Source organism: Phascolarctos cinereus, unplaced genomic scaffold (assembly GCF_003287225.1).
Source record: "Phascolarctos cinereus isolate Bilbo 61053 unplaced genomic scaffold, phaCin_HiC Scaffold_4;HRSCAF=312, whole genome shotgun sequence".
NCBI lineage: Eukaryota > Metazoa > Chordata > Mammalia > Diprotodontia > Phascolarctidae > Phascolarctos > Phascolarctos cinereus.
The window spans coordinates 220890471-220917942 of NW_027555847.1; the positions used below are offsets into that span (position 1 = coordinate 220890471).

The 27472-nt window shown below is 43.1% G+C and overlaps 1 protein-coding gene across 1 annotated transcript; it reads right to left on the reverse strand.

The window, feature by feature from the left end:
- Positions 1 to 5930: 5930 nt before the first annotated feature.
- Positions 5931 to 7202, reverse strand: LOC110200126 (QRFP-like peptide receptor). The gene is given in 1 exon segment (XM_020975280.1): positions 5931 to 7202. A coding segment is annotated over 1 exon segment (1272 nt).
- Positions 7203 to 27472: the final 20270 nt, after the last annotated feature.

The window sequence follows — 27472 nt, forward strand, 5'->3', positions numbered from 1 at the left end:
AAAATACTTCTTGTTTTTGGGAATCAGAACAGCTGATGATGCGAAGAAAAGAACTGGGAACCATGATGTCTTTTATTTGGGAAGAGGACTGGGTTTGAAACCTGAGGACTTGGATCTCAGCTCTGTATTTATGGGCTATGTGAATATGGGTGAGTTACTTCCCCTAGTCTGGGCCTCAGTTTCCTTCTCTGGAAAATGAGAGGTCAGATTAGGTGATTTTTAAAATCAGTTTATTTTGATTTATTAACAATCACTTCCATATGCTTTTGAGTTTAAAATTTTTCTCCCCCATCTTCCCCACCACCCTCCCCAAGATGGCAGACAATCTGATATAGGCTATACATATACACATTTTTATTAAACATATTTTCACATTAGTGATGTAAGGAAGAATTAGAACCAATAGAAGGAACCACCAGAAAGAGGAAGCAAAACTCTACAGAAGAGAAAAAAAAAGCCTAGCAAATAGTATGCTTCAATCTGTATTCAAATTCCATAGTTCTTTCTTTGGATGTGGATAGCATTTTCCAACAGATTAGGTGATTTTTAATAATAATTGTTCTAACAACTCATATTTGTATAAGTGTTTGAGAAATGAGGCCTTTATCAGAGAAACTTGCTTCAAAATTGTTTTCATAGTTACTATTGCTAAATGTATTTCCCTTGGGGGCAGCTAGGTGGTGCAGCGTATAGAGCACCAGCCCTGAAGTCAGGAGGACCTGAGTTCAAATTTGACCTCAGACCAAACCCATGGCACTTACTAGCTGTGTGATCCTGGGCAAGTCATTTAACCCCAATTGCCTAAAAAAAAAAAAGCTGAGAAAGGAAGAGGGAGAGAGACTGGGAGAAAGATGTGGGAGAGAGTTGAGGAAAGAGAGAAGGAAGAAAAGAGGCAAGTAGGAAAAGAGATAAAGGAGAAGTATATAAGGAAAGATAAGATGATGAGGAGGGATAGATAGAACTAAAGAGGGAGAGAGAAAAGAAAAAAGAGAAGAGATAGGAGGCTAGGAGAAAAGAATGGAGAGGAGGGATACAGGTATGGAGGAAGAGAAAGAGGATTAACATAGGGCTTTATAAAAGGAGGAAAGGATGGAGAAACAGAAGGGAAAGAGAAAGAGAGAATAACTTCTAGTGGATGGGGAAGGAGGAGATTTCAGGGGACTAGAAAGAAGGATAGGCCAAGAAAGAAAGCCATGAAATCTATGAGTGTCGGAGGACAAAGAGAGTAGAGAGGCCTCTGAAGAGAACAGGGAACTCCAGTGAGATGTCAGCTGTCTCCTTGTGAGGGTTAGAATAGAGAAGCAGGAAGGAATAAAAGGTGGGCTAGGACTGGAGAGTCCCCTTTCTTCCTTTGTATTTCGCAGCAGCACATCTTTGAGGGGCAGGGGAGGAGGGATTCTGCTTCTCCTTCACTTCCTACCCCATATACACAAAAGGTGCCTGACTGAAGTACAATGCTTTTTCCACTATACCCTACACCCTGCCCTTGACTTTGTGAATCTTGTAACCATAGATGAGAAGTGGAAATGGGTTACAGAATGTAGAGCTAGAAGGGACCTTAGAGCTCACCTAGTACAACTACTTCATTTTATATCTAAGAAAGAAGACCCTGAGAAGGGAAGTCCAAGGTTTCACCCACAGGTTGGAACAAAGACAGGGGTCATGCAGGGAGAGCAGGGAGTAGGACTGGGAGTCACAGAGTCTGAGGCAAGGCAGGGGTGTGAAAGAGGGTTGAATTTGGAGTCTGGGGGCCAGGGCTCTGCCACCTACATGGGCTTGGGCAACCCATTACTTGGGTGACTTTGAAGGTCCTTCCATTTGTAAATCTATTCTCCAGTCCTTACTCTTCCACTCATTGCTTCTGTAATTTTTTAAGATTCAAAACAACTCATTTTTGAACCTCAAAGGAGCTGGACTAGATCTCTAAGGTCACTTTGGACCCAGATCCTGGGCTTACAAAGGCAGCACTCTCTTCACTTCTTCACTCCGTAGTATTTTGTTGCCCCAGTTTTGACACCGTCTTTCCAAAACCAGAGAGGGCCTGGGAAGCAACAGGAACAGGTGAGCAGACTCCAGACTTCAGATGATGGTGGTGGTGGTGTAGCCGAGGTGGTTGGGGAGGGTGTCTTGGGGAAGAATGTGATGGGCTGCTCCTCCCTGGCTCTGGAGACGCGAGAGCGTAGAGTCCTGTCTCCTTCCCTTTTCTTCTCCATCTCTCACCTCCACCCGGGACTACCCTGAAGCTCACAGCCAGCTAATGATTGTGGCTTGTTGATACCTGCTAGGAGCACTGCAGGATTGCAAGGAGGTTGTCCTGGAAACCATTAACTGCTCTCCCACCCGGCAGCTTCTCTCTTGAGGGGTGGAGGACTGATGACAATAATTACAGTTCACATTTATGCAACATTTTTAAGGTTTACAAAGCTTCTTTCTCACAACCGCCCAGTATTCTTAGCCCTGCTTTTTACAGATGAGGAGAGATATGCTGAGAAGCTAGGAGAGACTCATCTGAGTGTCAGGAGTCAGCTAGTAATGGAACCTTAACTCAGGTCTCTCTCTAAGACTCCAAGACTCTTTCCATTATACCCAGCTACATCCAAACAGGCTGAGGCCAGAGACGTCTCTAGTTGCATGAAGTGGGTACAAGATCATTGCTTAAGGGTTTTTATGGCCACTCCCACCCCCACCCCAGCCACACACACACCCAGTCCTCTTGCTTTCACTCTGCTAAAATCTTTTTTCCTCATAGGTGATGTAGTGGCCCGTTAGTAGGAGACATGGGGCTGGTGATAGGTACATGAAATGGGTACAAGATCATTGCTTGAAGGTTTTTACGTTCCCCTCCCCCCACCACCACCACACACACGCACACAAGCAGTCATCTTTGCCTTCCCTCAGGTAGTGTCTTTTCTCCTCATAGATGATGCGGTGGCCCGTTAGTAAGAGACATGGGGCTGGCGATGGGAATGGGACGGTGGAGGAGACAGGTTAATTCCCAGTGGGGAAGAGAAGTAGTTCTAATGCTAACCCCTCCGATCCCGTTCACGGTGAGACTCATGTCAGCTAAATGCTGACTGACACGTGAGCGCACAAACACACACCACTGAGCTGCTGTAATGAGGACAAAGGATGGGGCAGGGAGGTGGAAGGCGGAGAGAGGAAAAAAACGAGAAAATAACAACAGGGAGAAGCAATTTGCAGGGAATCACAGCGGTTGAAATCGCTGTAGGCAAATGAACTACTTTGGCAAGTTGGGGTGAGTGTCTCAGTGGTCAAGGACTCTCACGCTGGCACTTCCAGCCCAGCCTTCTCTCCTGTGGCCCACTGAGTCACTTGGCTGGATGGGCAGCCAGCTGCACAAAAGCAGTCCATGAAGCTTGCTAAGAAGCCTCCCCGAGTTAGGACGTTAACTGATGGTGCATTTGAAAGAGTGGGGACTCTTTCCCAATTCCTAGACTGAATGTGTGTGTGTGTGTGTGTGTGTGTGTGTGTGTGTGTGTCTGTATGCATAACAACTTTTGCATTGAAAGAGAAAGGGCAGGACCTGTGGAAGGAAACTATGTGTGTAAGACTTAAAAATGAGTTCTCCTTGCTTTGAGCCTTTACTGTTAACACCTACTCTTTAACTAATAGCAAAATAAATCTCTTTGTTATGCAGAAATAGCATTTTCTAGAGTGGGCATTCATAAAAAGTCAGTCAGAAGCATTCTTCATTGTTTCCCCCTACACGTTGTCCCCTAGGAATCTGCTTACTTTGCCAACTCCTGCTCTTGGTTCTGGATAAAGGACACTTTCTCTGAAGGAGATTTATTGATTTATCCATCCATAGTGGGTTTTTCCCCAGGTATATACTAGGAGATTTGCAAATAAACTTCACTGGTCAAAATGGTGATGGATGAAGAAGTATGAATATAACTCAGACCTCAGTGTCTCCCCTCTTGATAAGGGATCAGGATGGAGTGACCTCTTCATGTATGAAGAATGGTATATTACATTACAAGGGATTCCAACTAGTGGTTTTTTTTTTCCCTCGGAGACCAAGGGTTAAGAGTGTGGAAGCAGTCTGGCAAGATTTCCTAGGAGCAAGAGGGAAGGGGGAGGGAGAGGGGGAAGAGGAGGAGGTAGTGGTGGTAGAAGGAACAGGCAAAAAGTTGAAAGGAAAAAGGAAGAAAGAAAATAGCAGAGCCTTGAGTCTTTGTTCTAAAAGTGTGTGTACTTAGGTGAGCCCCAAATGCATTTGGCTATACATGAAAATGATGAATAGAGATTTTGTATCTGCTCTCTCCCTCCTCCTCCTCCTCCAGCTCCTAGCAAAGCCATTTAAAAAATACTTGTGGAATTGATTGAATTTGAAAGGCTGGTAGTATAATGGAAATAGCCCTGGATTAGAAATCAGGAGAACTGGACTCTAGCCTTACATATACCACTAACTAGCTGTGAGACCTTAGGTTCCTTACTCCTTCCTAGATCTCCATGTCCTCTGTAAAATGCAAAAATTTGAATAGATCAAGATATCTTAACCAAGGGTCTGTGAACTTAGATTGGGGAAAAAATTTACACCTTTATTTTTACTAACATCCAACTGAAGTCCAGCATTTCCTTCAATTATGTTTTTTTTTTTAATTCTGAGAAGGGGTCCATAGGCTTCACCAAATAACCAAAGGGGTCCATGACACAAAAAAATTAAGAACCTCTTGGCTAGATGATCTCTAAGGCCTTTTCCAGCACTAATATCCTGGGCTACTACTAATTATGATTCATGTTAATATGACAGCAGGGTTTTGCAATCAACCTGAAAGGTTCTTGGAGCTGCCATGAGACTTTTTACAACTTGACAATGATTTAGGGACTAGATTAACAGGCATCTTGCAAAGAACAGCCTGCCCATCTCAGACAGTTCCTAAAGGACAACTGACCCCTTGGGTTTTGTTCTTAATAATGTTGATTCATGTTTCCCTAGAGACTTTACAAAGCATTCTCCCTGCAACAACACTGTGAGGTAGGCATTCTAATTTTTACAAATGAAGAAACTAAGGCCCAGAGAGGTGATTTGTTTAGAGTTAAGTGTTAGTAAATAGAAGTGTAGGGGCTTCACACCAACTTTTCTGAGACCTTTCATTGTGTCCCCTGCCATTGCTCTGCCCACCTCAACACATACTCCTAGAGGATAAAAGTGACCACTCCTGTGAGGCTCAGTAGGGTTGTTAGCCTTTACTTTGCTAGGTTCAGTAGTTGAGCAGAGAAGAGTACCTGATCACAAAGGACCTTTTATCAATGACTGCACCTTTGTTCTGGGATCACTAGGTCTCCAGTCTGTTTGGTGGGTTGATTATAGGGGACATTTCCTCCCTGCCAGCTTTCCCAAACCCTCTGGCTGACAGCAGCTTCATAAGAGATTTCTACCACAAGGGGGGAGACCATAAAGAGCCTAAGATTACTCTCCCAACTTCAATGTCACACTTTTCCCTTTCTATGGGTCTTAACCTCTCTGGGAACTACCTGAATGTCCTGGGATCAGAGGACCAGTCAAGCTAGGAGTGGAAGTAACATGGATTGGGTGGGAAGAGGCTCCAACTCTGTCCAAAATGGAAGGATTATAGACAGCTTTCCCATATTTTCTCAATCCCAGGACCCATCAGGCCTCACCTTCAACCAAATGTCACAATCCCTTGAAGCTCTGGTTAGATAAGGAGGAAATGAGTATGGACCTGGACACAGACTTGATTTACCAGATGGAAATGTGGCTGAAGGAGAGGAACTGGCCGACACAGTAGGAGGTTGTGGAGAGGGCATAACCTTGAGAGCAGCTCTCCTCCCGTTCACCTCCAGGCAGAGAAGAGAACTCTCCAAAATCAGCAGTCTCACTCCCTCTTCTAGTCCAAGGATTTGCCAGGAAAGGGGAACAGATGAAAGGGAACTTTCTCCGCCCTTCAGTCAACAGCCTCTTGCTGGGAAACCCAGGGGGAGGGAGTCACATCCTTGCCTTCTGCCTCGGTGCCCCATTCTCTCAAGGGAGTTCCCTCGGAGATGGAGGGTCGGAACAGGTAGCTGAGCCTCTAGCGATAGCGGTGCTTCACCTGGCGGGCGGTTCGCGCCAGACTCCCCACGAAGCAATAACAGAGTGGATTGAGGCTGGAGTTGGTGAGGCCCAGCCACTGGGCGAAGGGCCTCAGTTGCAGAACCCAGGCTGCAGTAGGCTTCCTGGGGGACCAGTCTGGGGTGTGGAAGTCGGGGGACCAGTCCGTCATGTGGAAGTCGATCCAGATGTCCAGCAGGTAGACTGGCAGCCAGGTGACAGCGAACAGGGTGACCAGAGCAATTACCATGTGAGCCACTCGCCTCCTCACCTTCAGCCTCGAAGTGGGCAGAGCCGGCGGTGATGGCCAAGGCCCTGCACCCTCCCTGGGGCGTCGAGCCCAGGGTCCCGGTGGATCCTGGAGTCTCCTCACAGTCAGCCAGCCCAAGCCCAGGTTGAAGAACACTGGCAGGCAGTAGAGCAACCCGAAGAGGAGGCAACTATAGGCCTGCTTCAGCCGCGCCCCAGGCCACACTTCACGGCAAATAGGGAAGGCCAGCGGCAGCCCCTCCACCGGCCCGATCTCAGTCCGCCTGTGGGCAAAGGCCAAGGGCAGGCAGATAGCCGCCGACACTGCCCAGACCGAAAGGATTGTGGCGAGGGCGCGGCCGCGGGTACAAGACGCCCGAGAGCGCAGGGGCCGCCGGACTCCGTAGTAACGGTGCAGACTGATGGCAGTGAGGCTCAGGGTGCTAGCGGCTACCGTTAGCGCTTGCACGAAGGGTGCAGCACGGCACAGGAAGTCCCCGAAGACCCAGGCCTTGTAGAGCACGTTGCCCACGGTCAGGGGCATGCAGATGCACACCACCAATAGGTCACACACCGCCAGGTTGGCCAGCAGGCGGCGAGTGGGACTGGGACCGTCCCGAGCCGTCCCAGAGCGTCCAGCCCTGCGCTTCTCCCCAGACAGCAGAACCCATAAGGACGCAGTGTTGCCAGCTAGGCCCACGAAAAAGGAGAGCAGGTAGAGAGCTGTGAGGCTGATGGCCACAGGCTCCCTGGCGAAAAGGAAGAACAGGTCTTCCAGCTCCTCCCAGCTCAGGTTTCCCAAACTGTGGTTGCCTGCAGTCACCTGCAGGGTAGTGTTCTCCCCTTTGGCGGGGGAGATCAGGTAGGTGGTGTCCATAATAAACTCGGTGAATTTAGGAGATCCAGGGTGTCTTCCAGGGCCCAGTGAAGTTCGGTTTGAGCCTAGGAAAGGATGAGGATCAGGAATCTGGCACCCTGGGAAACAGACCCTCCAAACTCATTCTGAATAGATTTTCTCTGGATTTTCTCGTCCCCACAATCCCTCTCACCAGATATCCCTTCCCTTAGCTCTTCTCTCTACTTCTGTTTGTGCTGGGGATCACCTATGGATCTGGAGATGGGTTGGGGAGGGCAGATATCCCATTTTAGACTACGAGAGAGGGGTGCACGGGACAGTTTTGCGGGCTCCTGAGGTGTGCTGGAGGCCGTGACCTGTGGAGGAAAGAGCCTCTCGGAACCCTGACACACTTAGGGTATGTATGTCTTCTGCCTCTCGCTTTTTCCTTTCTACTATGGACCAGTGATGCCCAGCTCCTGAAGAGGACGTAGGGAAGAGTTAGGATTTTTTAAAAAGAAATCTCTTCTCCCCTCCCACCTCTCTATTCCCAGCGTGGTGTTTTCTTCTCTCGCCTCGAAGGGTTTATTTTCCCATCCCTCCTTTTCATTCCTCATCCCAAATGGAAGTATCACCGGCTCTTCCTTCCTTCCTCATCACACCAAAAGGGTGTGTCTCCAGAGCCTTCTTTTTCCGTACTCGGGATAAGGAGTATCGTCCATTTCCATCGCCTACTACTGTCCTCATACTGTCCTCACTATGATATTTCCTCTCCCGGACTGCTGCGTCTCCGCCAACGCCCTCTCAGGCGTTGTCTTTTCCCCAGTCCTCCCAGACTGCAACCCTCTCGCGGACCTCCTAGAACACAGAGTTATTCTTTTATCTACCCCCTCTCCACCCCAGGTTTATCTGCTCACCTATTCATTCCGGTAGCCCCTGAGTGGGGATAACGCTTTGCCTCGGAAGGTGAAGCCTGGACTCCCGGCTGAAGGCAGAGCTTCTGATGTCTTTACCTTCCTTCTGGGAGAGTGGTAGGGTGGGGACAACTTTTATTGCAATGGCCCTAAGCTTTTATGGGTGGAGCCGCGTCTGAAGACATACTCACTGCCCCTCCACCTGCCAAAAAGGGGAGAGCAGGGGCTGCTTCGGGGGCTCCTATAATGTCCGGGGTTGAGGATAGTTTCTGTGTCTCTTCTCTCTCCACTGCCCGACACCCTCCCCGCGGCCCCGGCCCCCTCCCTCGGCAAAATCCACCGGCTGGGGCGGGTGTCGAACAGGAACAGCTAGTACTGAAGGGACAGCTCCCTCTTCCTTCTACGAAGGTGAGCGCTCTCCAACTCTGTCCCAGCCACTGTCCCAATAACCTCTACCTCAAGGGAGGAGCCTCGTTCCCTTCTCTTGAGAGCGCTCTGAAGAACATTCTAAGCCGATTTCTAGATTCTCCTCTTGATTGCAGGAAAGGCACCTGAAGCAATCCCTACCTCTCTCCCTGCTGCTTCTGCAGATACCCACAGCTGTGGTTGGGTAACTCCCCTTGTGCCCACCACCTCCAACCACAGCGTCTCTTTCCCACAAAAGAGGAAGAGAGACAGGTTTGGGAGGGGGAGGAGGAGAGATTCAATTTTGGACATGGTGGATTTGAAGTTGCGGGAGGGATGAGACTATCTAAATAACGATATCCTGTAGGCAATTGTGGGATTGGAGTTAGGGAGATTTTAAAACTCAGTACATAGATTTGGGAAGCATTTGCATAGAGGTGATAATTGAAGCCGTAGAAGTGGATGCTATTTTCAAAAGAGAGAATGTGGAGAGGGATTAGAAGAGGAGTACGAACCATCAGAGACTGAAAAAATGGTTATATAGGTAGGAATGAGAGTGAGAGGAGTCACAGAATCTCTGAGTTGGAAGGAACTTCAGGGTTCATCTAGTCCAACCAGTACTTAAACAAAGATTTCTTCTACAACATAACCAACGAGTGCTCATTCAGTCTTTACTCAAAGATCTCCAAACAAGAGGAATCAATCAACAAGTGTTTATCAAGTTCCTACCACATGTCAGTCACTGTTAGATATTGAGAATACAAAAATAAAAATAAAACATCCCTGCTCTCAAGGAGCTTATATTCCATCAGGGGGTTCTGCATATACATGCATACATGTGTCAAAGTATCTATCTATAATATATGTATATGTGTATATACACATACATACCCCCCCCACATATGTGTGTGTGTGTGTGTAGTAGTTGTAGGGTAGTTGAGAGATCAGGAAAGGCTTCATGTAGGGTATGGTGATGGACTTTGCCCTGAAAGAAGTGAGGGATACTATGAGGTGGAGGTCAGTAGGCAGTGCATTCCAGGCATGGGGAATTTGAAGCCAGTGCATAGTCAATAAGGTGGGAAATGGAGTGTTATGAGTGAAGAACAGAGGGAACGCTAGTTTTTCTAGACTGAAGAGTTTCGGGAAAGTGGTAAAATATAATGAAGCTGGAAAGATAGGTTGAGGGTGAGTTGGCTTTAGCATCCAAACAAAGGAAATTATATCTTAACCTAGAAGCAATAGTGGGCCATTGGAATGTATTGAGTAAGGGAAGGTTACATCTGTGCTTAAGATAAATCACTTTGGCAGCTTTGTGAAGGATGTATTGGAGTGTGGAGAGACTAGACTGGGAGACCAATTAAGAGGCCATTGTAATAATCCAGGTGATTAGGGCCTAAGGTGGTGAGAATAGAGGAGTCATATGTGAGAGATGTGAAGGTAGGAACATTGAAATTTGACTACTGATTGGATATATGGGGAAACCAATATCTTCCAAAATAGCCCCTACCACTTTGGTTTGCTCTGGGTTTTCACTTATATCGAGTCTAAATTTGTCTCTTTGCAGTTTCTATCCATTTTTTGTACCTACTTCTACCTTCTAGGACCAAGCAGCACAAATTTGATCTCTCTTCTACATGACTTCCAAGTGGATAAACCTCTGGACTTGGAGTTAAGAAGACATTACTTGGTTATTGTTACCAGACCAAGAAGTATGTGTACAGGGTTATTATGACTGGGAGATGGCCAGAGTGCCTCCTTGTAGATCCTGAGTCACTGAATCTGCTTGTCTTAGTTTCCTTAACTACAAAATGGGGATAATGAATATCATCTACTGTTGTTGTGAGGATTAAATGAGATAATTATTGTAAAGCTCTTAGCATAGTGTTTGGTAATAGTAAGTTCTAAGTAAAAGTTGTTATTATTAATTACATCTCCTCCTAAGTCTTCTCATCTTCAGTCTAAACAACCTCAGTCCCTCCAACCACTTTTCATATGGGTTGATCTCAAGGCTCTTTACCATCCTCTTTGCCCTCCACTGGACATTGTTCAACCTATTAATATTCTTCCTAAAATGTCCCTAGAGTGAAAAGAAAACTTCAGCTGTTATCTGATCTGGGTAGAGTATAATGGAACCACCACATCTCTTCTACTGGCCACTTGGTAGAGTGCCTAACGTCCAAGGGAGGAGAGGCTCTTTAGGAAGAAGGGCTAGTCACCAGTATCAATAAGGATAAAGGAGGATGAGAACTGAGAAAAGAGCATTAGATCTGACAACTTAAAAGTTATTGGTGCCCTTAGAGAGAGCTATTTCAATAGAATAATGGGGTCAGAAGCCAGTTTACAAAGGGATGAGTTAGTAGTAAGAAAATGGAGGCAGCATGTGTAGATGACTTTCCAAAAGTTTGGCATGAGCAGAGGTGGTGGGGGAGGAGGCACAAAGGATTATCATATGATAATTTGAGGGGATAGCAGGGTAGGGAAGTTTGATTTTTTGTAAGGGTAAAGCAGACCTGAACATGTTTGTAGTGAACAGGGAAAGAAGCAGTAGATAGGGAGAAGTTGATGATGAGAGAGAAGCAATGACTAATGAAACACATTCCTAAAGGAGATGGGAAGGTTAGTGATGCTAAGTTAATTAACCCAAGCTATGAGCTTTGGATAACAGTAATGGCCTTCACCTCCAGGACTCCCCCATATTAGAAGGTCCTTAGCCCTCCTGGCCAATGAAAAAAAGTAGGGTGTGGAAATCCCCTTCTGAATTTCTAGCTTTGAAGTTTCAGTGGAGGAGTTCAAATAATTGAGGACTGGGGGATGGAAGTGGTTATGTTGGGAGGGTGTAGGAAAGGGGAGTGAGTTAAAACCACCCAAAACAAATCTACCACTTGTCCTCTACAACCATTGTGTAGAAAGAAAATGGGGCTAAAGAAGGACTTTCAGTATCTGGAGCATTTCCTGGTGTTGTGCTCTTGTATGATAGGTAGAGTGTAAAATCCTTCAGGGTAAGGACTGATTCATTTTTGCATTTGTATCCCCAGTGCTTAGCACGATTCCAGGCACATAGAAAGCATTTAGTGAATTCTTGCTGAATTGACTTGGGTCCTTGATGGTCTTCTGTCAGGCATACCCCAAGTCTCTTTTTTTTTGTGTGTAGACAGAGTGGGACCAAAGGGCTACTGCCTAGGCTGGGTATCACCAGCTCTGACTTGGGAAACAGGATCCAAGAAACATCATGGTATATTGAAAACTGGAGTCCTAAGTTTGAATCTCAGACTTGCTACTTACAAGTGACCTTGGTGCATCACTTAACCTTCTTTGGCCTCAGTTTACTCATCTTTAAAATGATGAAGTTAGACTAGGTGATCTATAAAGACCTTTCCAGCTCTAGGGAGAGGATTCTATGATTTTAGATGAAGAGGTCAGGTGGACAGTCGTACTAGGCGTGGAGGGACCTCAGTATTAGAGGAGGCATTAGAATTATAAAAATGGAAGAGTTAAGAGGAATCCTAAAGATAATATTTTTTGGCAACCTCCTCATGGTACAGAGGAGGAAGATAACACTGATAAAAGTTAATTAATTTTCCCCAGATTATACAGCTAATTAATGATAGGACTAGGTCTGGAATCTAGATCTTCTGAATTTTGGTCCAATCATCTTCCCATTACATGCTATTAGTATTAGTGTTACCATTACCTACTACTTCATGACATTTATTGTGTGTTACTATTAAAAACATTACATACTATTAGTATTATTATCCTCATTTTATCAATAAGGCAATTGAAGCAAATGATGAAGTTAATTAATGACAGGGCCATCTCTGTAACCCCAATCTTCTTTCCAGTGCTCTTTCCACCCCTTTCACTGCTCCTTAGGCCATTGTTATGGTCCTTAGAGATTGTCAAAGAAAGATGTTCTTTAATATCAGACATCACTAAAATACAGTATTTTCTCATTTCTCTCTAACCTTGGGGGGAGGTGGAATGTTTTTATTCTGTATCAATGGGGAAAATTCCCCTTCTTTTTCCACTAAGAGGAATGAATCTGTAGTTATGGAACATGGAACCAGGAATCTTCCACCATAAGGAGATAGAAATAGAGAGAGAGGCAAAACACTCCAGATGTGGTGAAGCTCCGATCTTTTGAGGCTGTCCGTTCTAAGGCGTTAGCTTAGATGCTGAGGGACTACATCTAAAGCCATAAATAGGGAGGGTTGGGTGACAGCTTTGATGGGTGGAAGGAAGGAAACAAACATTTGTTAACCACCTACTATGTGCCTCTTAACACTTAATATCTGTGCTAAGTGATGTGTAAATATTATCTCATTTAATTCTCCCAGCCTTGGTGGGTGCTATTATTATCCCCTTTTAACGGTTGAGGAAACTGAAAACAGACAAAGGTTAAGTGACTTGCCCAGGGTCACACAGCTGGAAGTATCTAAGGTCAAATTTGAACTCAAGTCTTCTTGACTCCAGGCTCAGCCCTCAGTATAGCCACTGAACCACCTAGGTGCCTCCATGTGATGCCACTCACATCTTGATCTAAAGAGGAAGCTCAGGTTGGCTCATCCCAATCACTTACCCCATTGTGTCTTTGTGATCCCATGGGGAAGACAGCAGGCAAAAGAATCCATGGTCTTCTGTCTCTTGTCAGTCACCAATTACTGTCTATCTCTTTAAGGAATTGCAGTGTCTTTGTGATTAATTAGGGGTTATGGAACAAATGTTTGTCACAATGTTTCTTCACCATCACCCCTCTTGGGTAAGGGAGGAGAGATTGATGGTGACTCAAAAAGACATTTCGTATTCAGAACAGACTTAGGTGGGGGAAGAAAAGAAGGACAAAGGAAGAAAGAAAGGAAGAGAGAAAGGAAGGGAGGAAGGAAGGAAGGAAGAAAGAAAGGAGTGAAAAAAGCATTTTTCCAGAACTTACAATGTGCCAGGGACTGTGCTAAGCTCTAGGAGTAGAAAAGCAAGATAGTCCCTGCCCTCATAGAGCTTACACTTTAGGGAGAAGATCATACATACAGGAGTGTGGTGGCCAAGGAGGGCTGTTTTTGTCAGGGAAATCACAGGGATGTTGAGTGGAGTATTGGATAGCTGACACATCCTTTCCAGGACTGGTACCATTGCTTGGTTATTGTTACCAGACCAAGAGGTATGTGTACAGGGTTATTATGACTGGGAGATGGCCAGAGTGCCTCCTGGTAGATCTAGGAGTGCCTAGAGGTATTGCACCAATCAGGGTCACAGGATCACATTGAAGAAGCTGAAATTCACATCAGAGGAGGAGGAGGAGGGCACAGAACAACAGAATATTAGGCATATCAATGAAGTGCTGCATGCTGAGTCCGGGTTCTCTTAGGTTAGGCAGGCACATTTATTAGTTTCTACTGACTGGTTGAGGTTTGGCATGGAGTTTCAAAGCTAGTTTATTTAATTCATTTTAAAATGTCGTGCATTTTGTTTGCTTTTGGGTAGTTAAATTACTCTAATTTTTGAAGTGATGGGAACATTGTACCTATTTTGGATTTACTTGGTTTTTCCTCTAGGGGGAATAATCTAGTTCACATACTAAGTGGTTGTTTATTAATGTGCGTGGGACAACCAGGCATGAAATAAAGTAGGTAAAATACTTCGCAAACTTAAAGTGCTTTATAAATAAAGCTATTATCATTTGCAATCCTAGGAGGCTTTCTGATTGCTTCTGTCCCCAGGAGGGTGAATCCCAAACATAATTTGCAGAATATGCGGGATGGAGAAACATCATTTGGATCTGGGACCAAAAGGGGATCTAGCAGTTCTGGCTTAAAAGTAATTAGAATTTCATTCAATTTAACTCAACATACATCTCTTTAGTATCTATTATACTACTGTATACAGCCTTACTTTGCAGGGCAGTTTTGAGGCTCAAATGAGATAGTATTTATAAAGTCACTTATCACTGTCAGTTCCCGTAACTTTGTAGGTGCTGTATAAATGCTTGTTCCATTCCCCTCCTTCCCTGTTCCCTCCCTTCACAAATTATGTGCCAGGCAACCTGCTATGTGCTGGGGATTCAGGGATGAGAAAGAATACATTCCTCTCCTCAAAGAGTTTATAATCTAATAGGGAGGAAAAGTTATCCACAGAAAAGTATGATACAAAGTAGGATATGATAATGGTAAAGGAGACAGCCTGACAAAATACTTTAAGAAAAAATTAAGGAGGGAAAAATTACTATGCACAGGATATGTGTGGCAGAATCATGGAAAACTTTATGGAAGAAATGGCAACCTGAGCTGGACCTTTAAGAAAGGGAATTTCCACACTTCAGATAAGGAAGAATATTCAATTTAGCTTAGAAAGCTTAGATACTACCTAATTTGAGGTGAGGCAGATTTTTCATTTATATTTCTAGTTGCCTCTCCTATTGTATTATTTCTTAATTAGCATACTTCTAGCAGAAGGCTGAGAAAGAGCAAGTCTTGGCAATGACTATTTATACCCAGGAGGGCACTTCATTTCACAAAGATTGTCAGGTAGCTAGGATGGAATAATAGATCAGCAGTTTTAATGCTGGTCATCCCACTTCTGCTCAAATCATTTTTCAGCTACTTGGAATCCTAGGTTCCCCTTTGTATTATTATTATTGTCATTGTTATCATTATTATTGATATCTGATTTTACTTTTTTTTTTCTATGTAAAGGAAGTGTGCTGTAGTGAATAAAGAACCAGCCTCAAAGCTGGGAAAATGTAGGTAAAATTCTTTCCTCTGATACATCCTGACTCTATGAACTTAGACAAGTCACAACTTCTTTGTGCTCTGTTCAACTTTTTTTTTTAAGGCAATTGGGGTTAAGTGACTTGCCCAGGCTCACACAGCTAATAAGTGTCAAGTGTTTGATCTGCATCCAGATTTGAACTCAGGTCCTCCTGACTTCAGGGCCAGTGCTCTACCCACGTGCCACCTAGCTGCCCCTCTGGTCAACTTTCTAAGGGAAACTAGGTGGCACAGTGGACAGATTACCTGGTCTGGAGTCAGGAAGACTCATCTTCCTGAGTTTGTGACTCAATTTGGGGTTTTCTTGGCAAAGATACTGGAAGTGGTTTGCTGTTTCCTTCTTCAGCTCATTTTTTTTTTAAACAGATGAAGAAACAAAGACAAACAAGGGTTAAGTGACTTGCCTTGGGTCAAGAAGCTAATAAATGTTTTGAGGATGGATTTGAACTTTTTATTTATTTTTATTTATGCTTATTTCAATTTAGCTGATTTTCTCATCTTCGTTTTCTTTAATACCATTTCTACCACAGAGGCACAAATGAGTCTATGATGCTAAGGCCCAAGTGTGGGTGTTTTCTTGTTCTTGATGGAGAAAGAAATTTTAATAATTTTTTTTCAAGGGAAGAAAAAGTTTATGTGGTAAGAGATACTTAGAATTTCAATGAGACATCCATAAATTTAGGAGACTTCTTAAATTTTGTAAGTCATATGACTGCTGTCAATTCTTTTCTTTATTTTATTAATTTATTTTGATTTATTCAACAATCACTTCCACATGCTTTTGAGTTTAAAATTTTTCTCCCCTTCCTCCCCACCATCCTCCGAAGACGGTGCACAATCTGATATATGTTATACATTTACATTCCTATTAAACATATTTTCACATTAGTGAAGTTGTAAGTACAAATTCTCACTAGTGTTTTGCTTTTGACCACCGCCTCCCTCAGTCCCTCCCTCCCTTTCCCTTTTTTCCCCTTTAGCCTTACTGCTTCTTCCCTCCCTTCTATTGCCCCCTCCCTTTTCTTTCCCCTTTTTCCTCCTACTGCCTATAGGGCAAGTTAAACTTCTATACCTAACTATTCAATTTATTCCCTTCTTGAGCCAAATCTGATGAGAGTAAGGTTCTAACAATGCTCACCCCCCCCTTCTTTCCCTCTGCTGTAATAGGATTTTCTGTCTTTTCCTGTAATGTAATTGACCCTTGTCTGCCTCCTGCTTTCTCAGTACATTTTCTAAGATCAGACTAATCCACTTACTTGGATCCATTTAACCCACTTGATTAAATTTTTTTTATCATTACATCAAAGTCAACTAATATCCACCCCTTTTATGTATACTCTTTTAACATGGTGTACTAACAATACAGTTCTCAAGAGATGCAAGTGTCATCTTCTCTTGTAGGGAGGTAAACAGTCCCTTAAAACATTTTGTATTTCTGTCCCATTTACCTTTTATGTCTTTCTTGAATCTTGTACTTGAAGATCAAATTTTGTTGAGCTCTGGTCTTTTTATCAGGAAGGCTTGGAAGTCCCCTATTTCATTGAATATTCATTTCCTCCCTTGAAAAATCATGCTCATTTTTGCAGGGTATTTGATCTTTGGCTGCAATCCAAGCTCCTTTGCCCTATGGAATATCATGTTCCACTCCCTGTGGTCTTTTAATGTAGAAGCTGCAAGGTCCTGTGTAACCCTTACTGTGGTTCCATGATGTTTAAATTGTTTCTTTCTGGCTGCTTGCACCTTCTCTTTTATCTGGTAATTTTGGAATTTTGCTATTATATTCCTTGGCGTTGTCAATTTGGGATCTCTTTGAGGTGGTGACCAATGTATTCTTTCTACGGTTATTTTACCTTCTGGTTCTAGGACTTCAGGGCAGTTTTCCTTTATGATTTCCTGAAAGATATTGTCCAGACTCTTTTTTTCCATCATGATTTTCAGGTAGTCCAATGATTTTTAAATTGTCTCTCCTGGATCGACTTTCCAGGTCAGTTGTTTTACTGATGAGGTATTTTACGTTTTCATCTATTTTTTCATTTTTTTGTTTCTGTTTGACTGATTCTTGCTCTCTTATAGAGTCATTAGTTTCCATTTATCTAATTCTAGTTTTTAACAGATTGTTTTCTTCTGTTAGTTTTTGTACTTCCTTCTCCAATTGGCCAATTGTATTTTTAAGGGATTTGTTTTCTTCAGTGTACTTTTTTTTCCAGTTTGCCAATTGTGCTTTTTAGGGACTTGTTTTCTTCAGTGTACTTTTTTTCCAATTGGTAAATTGTATATTTTAAGGACTCTTCTACCTCTCTCATTAGACTTTTAAAATCCTTCTTGAACTCTTCTAAGGAGGCTTTTTGGGCTTCAGACCAGTTCATATTCCCTTTTGATGCTGCAGATGTGGGTTTGTTGACAATGTTGTCCTCTTCAGAATTTCTGTCTTGATCTTCACTCTTCTCATAATACGAATCTATGGTACGTTTCTTTTTACTCATGGTGTTTCTTTATTCCCTGGCCTTTAAAGAGATCGAGCTCTCCTGCTGGGGAACAGAGAGCTCTGACCCAAGCTTCTTGTGTTGGGAGCCTAAGTCTTGGTCATTGGCTTTGTGTGCTGGGGCCTCTTATGTTGGCAACTGGAGGCTGTAGAGTTCTGGCAGCTTACCTCATGTTGGACTGGAATCAGCAAGGCTGGGACTTTCAGGCAATTCTAGGTTGCCTGCTTTTCCTTTCCTTTAGCTTTCTTCAGCTCCTTTTAGATGGGTGCTGCAGGGCATTTATCTGTCTGGGCCCCCTTGCAATATTGTCTCCCTCCTTTCTGCTAATGCACTGGGAGATTCCTTTGTGGTAGAGTGCAGAGGCACCTGGTGGTTTTCTGAGCTGGTTTCTATTGGTTGCCCCACCCTCACTGAGGCACTTGGAGGTCCAGGTGTTGGTGTTTGCCTGCTCTACCACCTGGGCTTCAGGATCTCTTCCTGGTTGACAGTTGGAGGTTCTGACAGCTTACCTGGTGTTGGGCTGGAATCAGTAAGGCTCAGACTTTAGGAAGACTTTAGGTTTCTTTCTTCAGCTCCTTTCAGATGAATGCTGCAGGGTGCTTATCTGCCTGGGGGCTTTTTGTAGTGCTGCTTTGCTTATTTTTGCTGAGGCACTGGGAGACCCATTTGCTGGGCTGCTGCACTGCTGCTCCCCATCTTTCTTCTAGTTCAGCTATACCAGGGTTTTGTTTTGTTTTTTTCTGGGGTGATATTTTCTGGATTTTCAAAGGTTAATGGGGAGGGTGAGAGCGACTACCTTTTTACTCTGCCATCTTGGCTCCTGGCAATTTTTATAATTTTTACAAATCTTTTCCATCTCCTTCTGTTTTGTCATCCTCTTTTTCATTCTCAGCCTTAAATGCACTTGGGATGATTTTGCTTAGTGGGATATCAGGTTTACATTATTTTTTAAAATAAAATTTTATTGATATCTGTCGTTCTTGCAGCACCTACATTTCCCAAAATATCCTTCACCTTCCCTTCAGTAGAGAATCCATTATAACAAAGAAGGGGGGGGAAAAAAGAGGAAAAACAATCCAGTTAACCAACACATCAAAAATGTAATATTTATGTAATATGTAATTTATGTAATATTTCATGCCCATGAACTACAGTCTCCTCCCCTCTAAAAAGAAGGAAAGAAGATGTCTTCTTATGTCTCTTCTTTGTTGGGAGTTGAGAGAAATTTTCTATTAATAATCCATTATTAATTGGGATCTAGGCTTTTTGTCTCCTCAATCAAGGAGCAGCCCCTGTAGATTAGTCAGCTAGTCTCTGAAGGACACAGCTGCCCTCATTCTTGGGGAACAAGCCCCTCAGTCTTGGGCCAGACCCCACCCAACTAGGAGACCTCAATTCTGTTTAGAGTATAAACACAATCTAATCTAGGTGAATTCTTGCCCCAAAGTAACGAGCCCATGTCCTTGCACCCCTCCATTAGAGTTTAGGGTGACCCAGCTAATGAAGGAGAAAATCAACCCGAATGGTCTGTGTAGAGATGGATTCCACTGCCCAGATTGCTAGAGGCTGCTAAGTCTCATGATCAAGTCATGTTCTTAGCAGGAGGAGCAGAAGACTTTTAGTCCACCTCCTCATTAAATGTCCACCAATCAGGGTTGATTTATCCTGTCAGGGGCATTCCCTTTCAAAAAATAAGGCATTCAGGGTCTCCATTAGGTCTTTAGTTACCAAGAGAAACTACTGATCATCAATTTATTGATTATTAGCTAAACTAATTAATAAATTGATTATTAATTGCCTGGAAACTCTGTTTCTCTGGTTTTTCATTCAACAGAGTGGAAACAGTAGGCCAGCTAGGTGGCACAGAGGATAGAGCATAAATTCAGATCCACCCTTAGACACTTCCTAGCTATGTGACCCTGGGCAAATCACTTAACCTGGTTGCCTCAGTTGCCTCATCTGGAAAAAGAAGTGCCAAACCTCTTCAGTAGCTTTGCTAAGAAAACTCCAGATGGGGTCACAAAGAGTTGGACCCAACTCAACAATAACAGTGGAGACAGACTGGATTGCTGTAATTTTGCAGTATCTAGTTTTGATTGTTTAATATTTGCATTTACATTGTTTGAGTCACTCTGCATATTTTCCCCTCATTCTGCTTACTTCAGCCAAGCTTTCTTTAAACTAGTTTTATTTATCCTTTACTGATTTTCTCATAATCATCCATCATTGTTTTCCTTAAGATTTTACAAACAAGTTTATAGTCTAATTCAGTGTTCCCTTTGGCAGCCATATCTTTTCATATTTGCTGACCAAGGCACCTTTTGGGCTCCTTTCCTTGTTGTGGCAATTAATTTACATTTATTAAGCTTCTAGTTAAAGTTATCCTGATCACTCTGTTTGCCTCAGTTTCTTCATCTGTAAAATAAGCTGAAGAAGGAAAGAACAAATTACTCTAGTATCTTTGGCAAGAAAACCCCAAATAGGATCATGAAGAGTCAAATAGGACTGAAAAATGACATTGTGTTAGGAGACGAGATACACACACATATGTATATACACATTTATACATACATATACACACATATATACATGCACACATATATGTATATGAAATCTAGACTATAGCCTATAATCTTATAAAGACAAAATTCACATTACATGTAATTCGTGATTTTTTGAAGTAAAATAGGAACTCCTTCCCCTCTCTCCCTCCACCAAAGCATCTAAGATCATCCCAAAATATTTTCAATTAGGCTCTGGCATGCATATGCATAATACATTGACCCTGTCCTCCTCCCTCTCACCCCAGTAGATTTGCTCTTCTAATTTGTTGGTTTAGAGGTAGATTTTGACCACCCAACACCCACATCTGACCCCCTGACTTATTTTAAGGACTCCTGGACCTTCCCATTTGTTCCTCCACTGAACCTTTGAGGCCACATGCAGCCTTGAGGGAGGTTCCCACCCCTGCTTTAGGGTTTCCAGACCTTTCTATCCATCCTGATGGAAAACTCTGCTTTCTTTCTGTGTGCTCTCCCCTAATTAGAACATAGGCTCCTTAAAGGCAGAGACTATCCCAGTTTTTCTGAGTGTGTCCTCTGTGCTTAGCACAGTGCTTGACACAACTAGCTTTTTCATTCACTTATTTGCCTTCACTACCTCAGTACATGGATGCTAAGGGGGCCCAGAACCATATATGTATGGGGCAGAAGGACTGTACATTGGGATAGTAAATTTTTCAGGGATAAACCAGAAAGTTGGTAAGTCATCTATAGAAATTGAGATAGGATAGTGATTATAAGAGGTCTTCTCAGGGTGTCCTAGGGATTTCCCAGAATATAATGGGACATGGGTTCAAATCCTGCCTTTTGTGATTTGGGGGCAAATCACTTAACTTCCCTAGACCTCAGTTTCCTCATTTGTAAAACAAGAAGATTTCTTCTAGTTCTGTTGATCAGTCAACAAGCATTTATTAAGCATTTATCAAGTGCCCACTTTGTACCAGTACAGTGCTAAGCACTGGGGATACAAAGAAAGGCAAAAATAATCTATGATCTAGCTTTGGGATCCATGATAAAAGGTCTTCAGCTTATGAACCGTGGAGCCATGGTAGACCATAGAATTAGTACAAGTGATGACCAATTTCACATGCTTACTAGCTATTTTATCAAATAACTCCACACAATAAGTAAGCAGAAGCAATATCACGTTGGTCATGAATAGTGAGCTGGCCTTGAAGTCAAGAAGACCTGGGCTTAAGTTCTGCCTCTGACACATACTGGCTATGTGACCCTGGACTTAATATCTCATTAGTATTAATGTCTTAGTAATGTCTTAAATGTCTCCTGGAGATGGGCTAAACCAGGTTGAAGGTTTCAAACCCATCTGTGAGTTAGGGGGGTGTCTACCAAGCATGTGAAAACTTCCCCAGCTGAATGGATGGATGAGAACATTTTGCTCCAGTGGCCATGAAGGAGGCTGAAGTAGGTGCTGTGAACAAGCTTAGAGCTTGTTCAGACATTGAAGACACCAAGGTCATCCACTGCATCCTAAGCCATCACCAATCATCTCGACTTTTGGACTTGATTTTTCAAATTTAAATGGACTTTTGGACTTCAATGATTCAGGAAGAGAGCGTGAGGCTGATGACTTAATGCAATTCTGCCTCACTAATTTGAACTTAGGTCTTCCTACTGCCAGGCCCAGTGCTCTATACACTGTACCACCTACCTTCTTGAATTGACTGCTGTTCAGATATTTGAAGATAGCTGTCATGTCTGAAATGCCTGATCCCAGGAGGGACAGTCTCCACAAAGGAAAGCACACAGATCTCCAAGCAGGTTCTGGGGTAGAGTGTCCAGGGGCTGAAGGCCACTGCTCTTCTTTCCTTAACCTGGAAGAGACCAGAGAGTGCAGGGTTCCCTTTGCCCACCCCTCACCCTCACCCAACCAATGGGAAGATGTTCTTTCTTTAATTCCCCTCTACCTCCTTCAACACAATCTGTTCTTGATGAAACAAAAGATGCCCCCCATACCTTAATACGAATTGAAATCAATACTAGTTTGCTCTCCCTGGTGATTTTCCTTTCAAAGCTTATCCCTGAGATTAGAAAGAAAGAATTTATCTCTTTTAAAAAGCATTTCAGGCACCAGTGAATGAGGAAAACAGGCAAGGGAGATTTCTATGTATTCCTGAGATAATACATTGTTGATGGCTGCCTGGTTGAAAGACAGCACAGTGTTCTGGAGAGGACACTGAATGTGGAGTTAGGAGAGCTGGGTTCTTGTTACTTATTAGCTATATGGCTGTGATAAGATCACTTCACTTCTCTGCCTCAGTTTCCCCAACCTTTAAAACGGGGATAATAATATTTTAAGGGTGTTATATAACTGTTAGTTGACTGACTGTAGTATCTATCTCACCTAATTGTTGTGGTAAGTTGTAAAGGGCTAGCTATGCACATCCTTTTATTATTATGAATATAGAGACAGCCTTGTGAATGGGAAAACAAATAGCTGGCTCCTGACTCAAATCCCTTTCTCTTTCCAAAGTGAGCCTCTAAAATAATCCTTGGAACTTTCATTTTTTGGGAGTTGGAAGTGATTCTGGACTCTGAGATTTTCTCTTAGAAAAAAGGTACCAAATCTACATGAGGACATCCCTGATCTCCCCAGCTGTTTTGCCCTTCAAAATTACCTTATATTTATTTTGTATGTAAACGCACAAGAACATGAACACACATACACAGTGTCCCCCCAATAGAAGAGGAACTGTTTCATTTTGATTTTGTCCTCCCAGTGCCTCGAGCTAGACCCGGAGACACTTGTTAACTATATATTCCTGGGCAACTCATTTAACCAATGTCTATCTCAGTTTCCCCATCTATAAAATGGGGATAATAATAGCACCTACCTCCCAAGGTTGTTGTGAGGATAAATTGAGTTAATACTTATAAAGCCCTTTGCAATCTTTAAAGCACTATATAAATGTTTGCTATCATTATTATTGTTGGGGGTGGTGGTAGTGGTGGTGATGATGGTGATGATGGTGATGCCGCTGCTGCCGCATTTGATTTAAAAACAAACCTCAACAGCCAGGTTGTTGGAGGAAAATTCAGAAAGCTGTGTTTGGTGTGCCCTCTGCTGGTCTTGCTACTCTCTGCAGGCTATGGGAAATTAGAGAAGAAATTCCTTGGCAGTGATTCAGAGGAGAGACAAGAAGCCAATCCCCCTAGAGATTTATGAGCCATAAGCTAGCTCTCTGAGACAAAGCCAGACGGAGACTACAAGAGCATGGTACCCACAGGAGAGGATGGGCATAAACAAGAGAAAGCGTGATGTCTTGGAAAGACCACCGATTCTGGAGTCAAAGCAACTGGGTTCGAGTCCCAGGTTTGACCCATCTGAATTTAAGCAAATAAACTCACCTTTCTGGGCCTCAGTTTTCTCTTCTGTGAGCTGAGAGGGTTAGCAAGCTTGGATGTAGAAAGCGTTGAGAAGATGTACCTCCCTCCTTCTTTTGCAGAGGTAGGGGACCATGGCTGTGGAAGATAACATTGAAAATATTGTCAGATGTATGTGGTAGATGGGTTGGGTTAGCCAAGCTGCTTTTTCTTTCTTTCTTTCTTTCTTTCTTTCTTTCTTTCTTTCTTTCTTTCTTTCTTTCTTTCTTTCTTTCTTTCTTTCTTTCTTTCTTTCTTTCTTTCTTTCTTTCTTTCTTTCTTTCTTTCTTTCTTTCTTTCTTCCTTTTTTTTTTTTTGCTAGGCAATGGGGTTAAGTGACCTGCCCAGGGTCACACAGCTAGTAAGTGTTATGTATCTGAGGTTGAATTTGAACTCAGGTCCTCCTGAATCCAAGGCCGGTGCTCTATCCATTGCGCCACCTAGCTGCCCCCCTTTCTATTTTTTTTTAAATTAATTTTTGCATGTGATACCTTGCTGGGCAAGGGAGGAGGGAAAGATATGTTCAGGAGTAGGAAAAGATATATGAGGCAGCTAGATAGTACAATGGAGAGGAGATTGGCTGGACTCAGGGCCAAGAAGACCTCAGTTCAGATGGCTCACGTACTTTCCTAAGCAAGCCATTTAACTTTTCTTAGTCTGTTTCCTCATCTGTGAAATGGGAATAATTAGAGTACTTACCCTATAGGATTATTGGGAGAATCAAATGAGATGACATATGTAAAGTGCTTTGCAAACCTTAAATTGCTATCCATATAAATATGTAGCTATTTAGAAATAAAGATGATATAAAAATAAGTATTTTATGCCAATAAGTATTTTTTTTAAATGGGAGGTTAGATTCGATGACCTCTGAGGTCCCTTTCTATTCTGAAACTTCTATTCTTATAAAGGTTTTAAGTACTTTGGGTAAAATCAACAAATCAGGGTATGAGAACACCAAGCCCTTACTGAACCCTTGGCAGAGTCAAAGTGATTATGACTTAATCCTTCCAATTACAGGTAGAACCATTCAGAAGCAGAGGCAGGCTTGCCAAACCACTAAGGCTGCTCTTTCTCAGAAAAGAGCAACCCAATGTGCTGAGTGTCTGCAGACTCCATGGGCTTGCTAGGATGGCATTTCCACATGGAGGATGCTTCTGAGAGAGCCATGGTGATGATGTAAGAAAGGAGAGAGAGACAGATAGACAGACAGACAAAGACAGAGAGAGACAGAGACAGAGAAACAGAAATGCTGTGGAGCATGCCTAGACATTCAGTAACTGGTTTGGGTCAGCCTTAAAGCGGAAGCTCTTTGATTGGCCACAGGAACATTCTGAAAGTTCTATCAGCTTCACTTAAGGTCTTTTGCTCTTGGGAGGGGGAGCCCATGACCTTGGGAGTTTGAAAGGTCCAGCAGGTTCCTTGGTATCCTGTTTAGAGTTCTGGGTTTTACAGTCAGCAGAGCATCGCGATCCCAAGGGAATGGAACCTCCATTGGAAAGTTGCCCTTCTTGAGTTAAACCCAATATGTTCAAAAGGGTACTCATTATCTTTCTCCCTAAACTCTTTCCCACTCCCCACCTCCGTCCTACTTCCTTATTACTGTAGAGAACAGCATCATCCCCATCCCCCTTGTTCCTCTGGATCCAAACCTAGGAGTCATCCTCGATTCCTCACTGTCTCTCCCCTCCCCCCCAATATCCAAGCTGTTGCCAAGGTCTGCCCATTTCACCTTTGCAGCTTCTCTCAAACATGCCTCCTTCTTTCCTTTGACATTGCCACCCCTCTGATGCAGGCCCTCATTACTTCACACCCGGATTATTGCAATAACCTGCTAGTGGGTCTGCCTGCCTCAAGTCAGAGAGATTCAGTGACTCGCCCACAGTCTTACATCTTGTTGTATTAGAGGAGAAATATAAGCAGCCATCTGCCAGAACACTAATCACTGTACCACTTGATTTCTCCGGACCTCAGTTTTCTTATATGTAAAATATCTAGACCTTTTTATTGATATTTGGTTTTGCTTGTAACTTCAAGGTTATTGGGGGGGGCTCAAAAAAAGAGTGGATTTTGAAGAATACAAAGAGATAATGTATAAAGAAGGCATGAGTGGTTATTTCCCTCTATTCAGAACTACAAGAGAGGGGAGAATTTGGTTCCTGAAAATGGCAGAATGAAAGAGTATAAAATCCTCCAGCTCAGAGCTGGGAAAGGCTAAATGGACTCTAGAAGGTTCTGGGTATTCTCTGGCTTTTGCTGAGCTGGTTAACCTCTGTGTCTGTGTATAAACCATCAGCAAAATGGAACCAGACCCTGGACAGCTGGAGTCAGCTCTTCTGTCAACACTCATCACAGAAAGCAAAGGCCAATCTGTTGGCCAGAGAGGAGCAGGCTAAAGCTCATAGCCATGGCTGGCACAGTGCATTAATTCAATTTGATTCCACAAATAGTAAGCAACAACTCTCTGCGTGCTCTCTCTCTCTCTCTCTCTCTCTCTCTCTCTCTCTCTCTCTCTCTCTCTCTCTCTGTCTCCCTCTCTCTTTCCCTCTTTTTCTCTCCCTCTTTCTCCAAGTCTCTCTTTTTGGATCTCCCAGTCTCTCTGTCTCTCTCTCTCTCTGTCTCTCTCTCTCTCCCATCTCTCCATCACTCTCTCTATCTGTCTCTCCCTCTGTTTCTCAGTCTCTTTCTCTGTCTTCCTGTCTCTCTCTCAAGTTTGATGTAATGGCTTCCCTCATAGACCTTTCTAATTAAGTTAGCAAAGAATACACAAATGGCCTTACAGTATTTAGAACTGGAAGGGATATTAGATTCAATTCAACAAGTGTTTATTAAGCACTTAGTAGGAGCAAGATGTGAAGAAAAGGATGACCTCCAAGACAGGAAGATGAGAGTTGAAGTCTAGCCTCTGACATATACTCACCGGTTGAGTGTCCCAGTCACTTCAGTATATGCCTCCATCCCACTACCACCTAATGAGAAAATAAACCTTTCATTATAACAAAGAAAAACAGGCAAAAGCAATCACCCCAAATACCTCATCAGACAGGGTATGCGGTGTTCAGTACCCATAGTCTTCCACTCCTACCCCTACTGGAGAAGGAAATGGCAAACCACTCCAGCATCTTTGCCAAGAAGCCCTAATGGGGTCACAAAGATTCGGACAGTACTAAAATAATTGAACAATAACAACAACAGCAACAAAACGGTAATAATAATAACACCTACTTCCCAGGGTTGTTATAAGGATCAAATGAGATAATATTTGTAAAGTGCGTGGCAGACCCCAAAGTGCTTTTTTACTACTTTGTGTGACTTTGAATAAGGCAAATTTTTAACCTCTCTGGACCTCAGTTTTCTCATCTGTAAAATGGATAAGGCAATGTTTGTGCTAATTGCCTCAGAGGGTTCTTGTTAAGAAAATACTTTATAAGCCTTGGAGCCCCATAAAAATGTGAGCTATAACAATGATTATCATTTTCCCACTGTATGAAATCTCTATCTATCCTTCAAGCCCCATTTCAAATGAAAATATGTGGTATCCAGATATATTGCTGTTAGGCCTATTCCCCAAAGAGATCAAAGAAAGAAGAAAGGGACCCATGTGTACAAATACACTTAGAGAAGCACTTTTTCTTGTGGCAAAAAACAAACAAACAAACAAACCAAAACCAACAACTGGAGTCTAAGGAGTTGCTCATTAATTGAAAAATGGCTCAACAAATTATCTTATGTGAATGTAGTAGAATATTATTTTGACATAAGAAATGATGAAATGGACAGAGAAACCTGTGAAGACTTGTATAAACG